The sequence below is a fragment of the Solanum pennellii genome, chromosome 9 (genome assembly GCF_001406875.1).
Source record: "Solanum pennellii chromosome 9, SPENNV200".
NCBI classification, from domain to species: Eukaryota; Viridiplantae; Streptophyta; class Magnoliopsida; order Solanales; family Solanaceae; genus Solanum; species Solanum pennellii.
This window is the reverse complement of record NC_028645.1, coordinates 82704311-82712030: the sequence shown is the minus strand read 5'-3', so window position 1 is coordinate 82712030 and position 7720 is coordinate 82704311. Positions and strand designations below refer to the sequence as shown.

Below are 7720 nucleotides of genomic sequence, written 5' to 3'. Positions count from 1 at the left end.
TATTTTAATTAATAATAGAATTTGTAAAAACAAAGCTTAATTATTGTAGTCAATCTTTTATAGTACGTATATGAGTTCTACCGTTGGCATCAAGCCTGATTGGGAGTAGCTAGGTTAGTGTCAGATTCAAGAATGATTATCTTGTTGAAACAAAAAGAATTAACGTCTTTTTAATTCGGATTCAACCACGTATCACAATCTAATTCGTCTATTTGTAAAGCGCTATTTTTGCCTCCTACATTATTATTTCAGTCCTAACTTAATTAAAAAAAATATATACTGCTTATCTCCTCTTACTCCAACATTCCAAATTAACAAATATAATTACTTTGTTTTGCATTAGTTTAAGCATATGATGAATCAGTCTCTAGCAAAATCAATTCACATTATATTACTTGAAATAGGTTATACAAAACTTTTGAAATAAAATAATACTGATTTTAACTAATATTTCTAACTAAATACGAAATAATCAAATTTCATCTAAAATTCATATCGAAATAATACATAATTCCTTGAATCAGATGACCCTCAAATCAGTGGTTGAATCAACCACTACATTTGATGCAGTAAAAACAAATAAGATTGTTGTTTAAGAATAGTCAGTTGAACATTATTTATAACGAAATAAACTAAAGTACATATATATATATATATATATATATATGGAGAATGACTTGTGAAGCAAGCATGATATATATATATATATATAATAAGGGACCATTTCTGCTTTAGTTGATCAAAATTCAAAGCCATTTATAGCCTTCTTTCATACTCTTTGTTTCTTCAAAAGTTTGGACATTTCTATTTAATGACTTAATAGTGAGTGACACATATGCAAATATTTCCTACTTGTCATAATATTTATTTATATTATATACTACGTTTGTTTATTTTTAATTGTCATAATTTTTTTAGAGTCAAACAATAAGTAGCTTGATTAACATTTGACAGTATTTTTTTCACCATATTGATATGCAAAAAATTATAATTTATAGTATTTTTCGTATAATTTTTAATATTTAAATTTTTTTAATCTAAAATATCTAATTTCACTTTTGAAAATTAGTTAACTTGATTTTTGAAAAACGAACATCAAAATAAAAGTGTACTTAGGGAGTATATATATAGACAGTAGGATTTATATGTACACATATGACATATATATATACACACATGTAATATACACACTATATATTATTATTTTTATTATACATTGTAATCAATCTTTTCCTCCAACTTGAAATTAACCTTCTTACAAAATTATGAAAAAATTGGTTCTAACTATTAATTTATTTAATTTTTTTTTATAATTAGAGTTTTATTTCTAGAGAAAAAGAAATCATCGATAACGTACTTTCGATTTGATCTAACACATCAAGTCGATATTTTGATATTATCGCCACGAAAAAGAGCATTTGAATACTAGCATACAAATTAAACTAGCTACAATATTAAAGGGTAATCGAATTTTAACACCAACTTATTAATTTTCTTTTTAGCTTATCATAATATCGTGAATAAGAGTGTTCTCTCTTAATTAGAGGTTCTGATATCGAATTTTGTTGAGTATAAAATATTTTTTGATAAGGATCACTTTTCATCGAATGAGATCCTAACGGCGCGAATAAAAATTTGAACTTCGATGCAAATATCGAACAAATAGAAAGAGAGGGGAGGGGTGAAAAGAAAATATAAAGAAGTTTGAGGGTGTGAAATGCATATTTTTGGCGCGTGGATACACCGCCTAGTTGCGTGTGGAAATATAAAATGTTTAAAAAATAAAAATAATAGAAAATGCATTTCCACGTGGCCAATGAATGAAGGAATCCAATGCTGCACTGTTTTGCGAGTCTTTAAATGTCGGCTACAACTCATATCGTCTCACGAGTTATTCGAGATATTGTATCGCATGTCCAAACGCCTAGTAATTTTTATAAAATTTTATCAAAGTAATTATTGTTCGTAAAAAAGGTATCGAAATATCTTGAAAATTGATTAAAGTTTATAGTTAAAATAACATTGAGCAACTAAGATTTTTCTATCGACGTGTTTATATAAAATTCATATTAAATAATATCAAACAGCTGAGATTAAAGTTTTCGTTGAACGCTTGTAAAAGATTAATATTAGATAATACGAAACAATTGAGATTAAATTTTTTATTGACCTGATTATATTAAGTTCAAGGTTTGACGAAATTCATTACACTAATTTAATTTAGTTTATCAGTTCGGCAGAAAATAAATGTAAAAGTAACTCCGATGAGGAAAAAAAGAACTTTTGATACAAAAATTTCAAAATTATTAAATATTAAAGTTTCTTTTGACGAACTTATATCAATTTTCAACATTTTAATAAAATTACAACTAACAAATCGGTAAAAAATAAATGTGAAATAAATATGATACAAGAAAACAAATCACTTTTTTATATTTATCAAAATCGCCATTAATTTGATATTGAGAATTTATATAATCAAATTTCTCTTTGAAATAACAAGAAATAATCATTATATTATAAATACATAATTTAATTACTATAAAATATATAATGTCAATACGAATAATATAAAATTTTATGTTTAAATCTTTAATGTCAATATAAATATCAAATATTCAATAATTAATAAATAAAATTACAAATAAAAATCTTCTAAGGATGTTGCGAGTGGATAGAGCTACTCCTACACTAATAGAGATCTCGGATTTAAATTCTGAATATTTATTTTTTTTTAACTAAAAGTGTTTCTTTCTAAATAAAATTTGAATAGAATCCTACACGAGGCAAATTAAAAATAGCTGAGCTTTAAAACGAATATCAAACACACACAAAAACCCTATATAACGATAATCCAAAATAATCTAACTTTAATATTAATATCAGACACACAAAACCATTGGGTGAGATTTACACGATATAAAATAATCGAGATTTAATACGAATATCAGATACACGAAGGTGATAAATTGAATATGTCATGAGATAATTAAAGGGGGAAAAAAGTACACATAAAAGTCCCCACCCTCCCCTGTTTTTTCCCCTTCTTCCCCTGTTCTAAAAAGGTCACTACTATATATTCATCTCTTCCCCAATTTTTTCCCTCATTTCTAACCAACAACTGCATACCCTTTTCTCTAACCAACAACTGATTCCTCTCTCTTTCTCTCATTCTCTGTTGAATTTTCTGTTTTGGGTTTTTTTTCTTTTTTTTTTCTCTGCAAGAATCTCCATGGGAGGAGCTTAAGTATAAGAAAACAGAAAAAGAAGTGAAAGATTTGATTGTTTGTGAGTTTCTGACAAATGGGGAAGTACATAAGGAAGACAAGAAAAACAGAGGATGTATCACCTCTTGGTGTTCTTACAAGGGCTAAAGCTTTAGCTCTTAACGGCGGTGATGGTGGGTCGTATCTAGAGCTTAGGAGTAGGAGGCTGGTCAAACCCTTTACGGTTCTTGAAGGGAGAAGACAGAAGAATGGTGTTCCCAAAAATCCCAATTTGGTAAACCCTAACCCTAATCAACAAATCCCTAGTGTTTGTGTGAATTCTGAAGAGGGAAAGGGTGTTAAGGAAATGGAAAATCAGAAGGAGAAGGAGAAGAGCTGCTTGGGTCCTGAAGATTCATTTGGAGAAAACTTGCTGGAATTTGAAGGTAGAAAAAGGTGAGTTTTTCTGGTTTTATCAGAAAATCTTTTGTTAGTTTGCATGTTTATGTATCTTACTCTGTGAAAGATTAGAGCTTTTGCTTCGAGTTAGAAAAAATCCCCTCCCTTTTGCCGTTTCTGTTCTGTGTTTTTGCTTGTCATGACTGATTTTTACTATGTATTGAAGAGAACAGATAAAGATTAGCTCTTTTAGTATATCTTGTTTATAGATTGTTCAGAAATGTAAGTTTCTGGTATGATTTTTTGTTGTTTGGGTTATGAAAAGTCCAGCTTTTTCTTGATTTGAAAGCTTTGTCTTTCTTGTTTAGAATGGAAAATATTTTCTCTTGCAAGAAGAAAATGCAGACAAATGGAAATTTGTGGTCTTGATATTAGTCCAAGTTTAAGGTTTGGTTCTTTAGGATAAAGGTGGTGTTTGTTGATTCATTATTTGTGTATGGATGTTCTTGGTTTCTGGTTATCCTTTTTGTGTTGATTTTGATTGAAAGAAGAAAATGCAGACAAATGGAAATTTGTGTTCTTGATATTAGTTCAAGTTTAAGGTTTGGTTCTTTCGTTCTTGGATTTGGTGCCTGCTTTTCTTGTAGAGGTCACTTTCCACACACCTTTTTATTCCTCATTACTTCTGTTTAAAGTTCCTTTTTTGGGAGTACAGAAATTTGGTGCATATATATGAAAAGTAGATTCATGATACTGAATAGTTAATTTTTATTGACAAAGTATAGGTTTATCCCTTATTAAGGTCCCCCAACCCAATCAACTAAAAAAAGAAAAGCTTTAACAAGCAGTCTGCTATACTGGTTTATCCCTTTTAAGAGGGGTGCTTTATGGGTCTGCATTTGGTTATCGAATTGCCGTTAGATGGTGGAATAAGAACTTTATGGCTGTTTTCTCGAGATTGGTTCGTTGATGTGGTCATATGGTTCTAATGTATTGCTGAATGTTGTTTTAAGAAGTGAATGTCGTTTGTATTTGTCTTAGATATGCACCTTTGATATCTGGTTGGACCATGTGGTAGAAGTATGATAGTTGTATGAAGTATTTCTTGTACTAATAGATTGGTACTCTATTGTTTAGTTGGTCAGTTTCAATAGTTAGTGCACTTTTGAGTTCTCGATGCCTTTTTTAGCTTCCACACTTTGGCTGTAACATTTTTTTTGTGTTTGATATGGTGAATGAAGTAAAGCTAATTGGATGAACTTTGATGATTCTGCCTACTTTAACAAAAGAACTGTAAAAAAGACGGATGGTTGTACTACCTCTTTAGATTTGCCTTTCCAACAACATACTTAGTGGGGTGGGGTGAATGCAGACCACACACCTTTCTTGAGGGGTAGAGAGAGAGACTGTTTTCGATAGACCCTCCCAGATTTGCCGTTCTATAGAACATTTATGATCGTTGAGACTTTCATGGTGAAAAAAGTTGTTTTGTCTGGAACTACATGATGCATGCATATTGGTACCTTTCTGCCTTAAATTTGCAAAGTTGCAATGATTGTTGAGAGCCATTTACCTTTAAAAATGAACGTGGGGTCCCTCTATGATTGAAGTTATAGATGAATAAGACAATAAGGGCAAGAAAGCTTTTTGACAGCCACTAAATGATTTGCCTTTATTCAGTTATCTCTGAATATTTTTGTTGTCATGAGTTGTATGTATAGCCTAGGCGATTCTGAATTTACCTTACTATTGATTAAGATCTTGAAACTTAAAACGTTCAAATAGCACTATAGAGTTTCCCGTTGCTCTTTCTTACAGGACCACCAGGGAGAGCACACCTTGCAGTTTGATAAGGGATTCAGACAACATTCAGACCCCTGGTTCCAGTACTAGGCGTACTAATGCAAATGAGGCCAACGGCAGAGTACCAAACTCGATTCAACCAACTATCCCAACAGATCTTGAAATGGAAGAGTTTTTTACCCGTGCAGAAAAGGAGCAGCAGAGAAAATTCATCGAGAAGTATGTATTTACACATTGTATACATGTTATTTCTATCTCCCTCCCCCCCCAAACTGTCATCATATCTCTAATCATGACCTTGCCTCGTGGAACCATTTGCAGGTACAACTTTGATCCAGTGAACGAGAAGCCCCTTCCCGGACGTTACGAATGGGTGAAAGTAAACCATTAGACATGGACATAAAGGAGAGGGGAGGTTACAAATTACAACATTCCATCGGCCTCGTTTCATCTCTAGACTTTAGACAAAGATAGGAAACAATAGCATGTAAGTTTTAGTTTTACAACTGGTGTTGTGAGTGGTGAAACCTCTATTTCCCCTCACTCTCTGACTTGTAAAGTCTTTTAGAAGGTTAGACTAATATGATCTGTGTAACATAACAGTTGCTTTGTGACATTAAAACAACAGATACCATTGACTCTAACAGATCATGCTAAAAAGGGAAAAAAGAACCAAGGGTTGTTGTGTTAGTAGTAGTAGTAGTAGTGGTGGTGGTACAAAAGGGGGTAGTAAGGTGATCTGCTAATCTTTGTTATGTTGATAAATTGTACTGATGGAAAACTTGGTTTTAGAATAAATTGACCCTCAAAAAGTGTTCTTTTTCCCTATTATTTCTTATTTGATGAATGTATGGTTGGATTTTGTCATATTCCTATAAACATGTGAGACATACAAGTCTGTTCATCAACCACAAGTTGTTGCTGTCTTTTCACTGTTGAGATGAGACATATTTTTTAGCTGCTTGTGAAAATTTGTATTGTTGTGGGGTTGCTTTGGTTAGTGGGCATGTATTTGAAAAGATTCTCAAAAAAAAAAAGAAGAAAAAAACCATCATCATGAGGTTTATTTTTTGTACTTATTGGTTTGTAAATTTTTGTTTAGATTTGAAAATGTTGAAAGAGGGAGGAGGAATGTAGTGAAAATGGAACTTAAATAGTCGTTCATTCAATTGCTTAAATTAAAAATAAGTCGATAGATGTATAATCTATGTATATCGATTAGGTAAAGATCTCTAAATTTGTTGTATAGGATGTGTTCGGTACGAGGGAAAATGAATTTTTGTAGGTTTTCTTGATAACTATTTTTTCTTGTGTTCGATAGATAAGCGAAAAATATTGATAGTTTGGTACTTGATCCAAGAAGTGGGTGTTAGATTGTGAAAGTGGTTTAAGACTAAAATTAGTTTGTTAATATGTTTAAGTTTTGATTTATTGTCCCAATTTGATATGTTCATTGTTGGCATTTTATTATTTTAACACAACTACTCCAACTTATCCATTTTCATGTGTGTATTTTCTATTAAGAGATAGTTCGATATATAAAATATTTTGTGTTGATTTTGAATCGAGGGAAAGATTATACTCTATAAAGGGGTATATGTGGAGTGAATAGTAGGGGTGGACATGTTGCGATATTAAAAATTTCAGTAATATTATTACATTATCAAATTAATTTAGTATGATTCAGTATATATTGTAAGTTCGATTTTGATATTTTATAATTCAGTAAATTGATAATTGTAGTTTGTTATATATGCAAAAATGATATAATAGAGAATTATGAATTTAACTTTTTAAGAAAGATCTGAATTATATTATCCTAGTACATTAAAAATGTATAGACATTCCATAAAAAGTATGAATGATTCCCTTCATTAATCTATTTTACACAATAAAAATGACATTTTAATAATACATAGTCAAATTCTCAATGTTTAAACATAATTAGTAGTATAAAATAATATATATGAATTGTATATACTTCAATATAATATTCTTTTTATAAATATGGAATATATTACCTAATACATCTTTTTAATATAAAAAGAATCATATCAAATATTATAATAAAATATATTAATATCAAAACATTTGATTTTAGCATAATCTTTTAATATTTGTCGTACCATGTTCATCCTTAATAGATAATATATCTTAATGTAATCATCAATGGTTGAAAATATTAAAATATTCTTCAATTTTTTTTCTTTTTGAGCTTTTTTCTTTTCTTTTCTTTTTTTTTTTTTGAAAAAAAAAAGAATCTTTTTACGACAAAGTCTTCAAATGGCTTTTACTTCCACTTGCTTGTTTTA

General features: G+C 30.0%; 1 protein-coding gene across 1 annotated transcript; it reads left to right on the top strand.

Moving 5' to 3' along the window:
• Positions 1-3053: 3053 nt before the first annotated feature.
• Positions 3054-6279, top strand: LOC107029160 (cyclin-dependent kinase inhibitor 4-like). Its single transcript, XM_015230505.2, has 3 exons — positions 3054-3662; positions 5424-5627; positions 5730-6279. Exons 1-3 carry the CDS (start codon positions 3304-3306, stop codon positions 5797-5799), a joined length of 633 nt encoding a protein of 210 aa, XP_015085991.1. The 5' UTR covers positions 3054-3303; the 3' UTR covers positions 5800-6279.
• The last annotated feature ends 1441 nt before the right edge of the window (positions 6280-7720 follow it).

Bases quoted from the DNA above. Each gene is read 5' to 3' on its own strand.
- LOC107029160 (XM_015230505.2), top strand. From the start codon at position 3,304: ATGGGGAAGTACATAAGGAAGACAAGAAAAACAGAGGATGTATCACCT. The intron at 3,663-5,423 runs GTGAGTTTTTCT...TCTTTCTTACAG, and splicing joins GAATTTGAAGGTAGAAAAAG to GACCACCAGGGAGAGCACAC. The intron at 5,628-5,729 runs GTATGTATTTAC...AACCATTTGCAG, and splicing joins CAGAGAAAATTCATCGAGAA to GTACAACTTTGATCCAGTGA.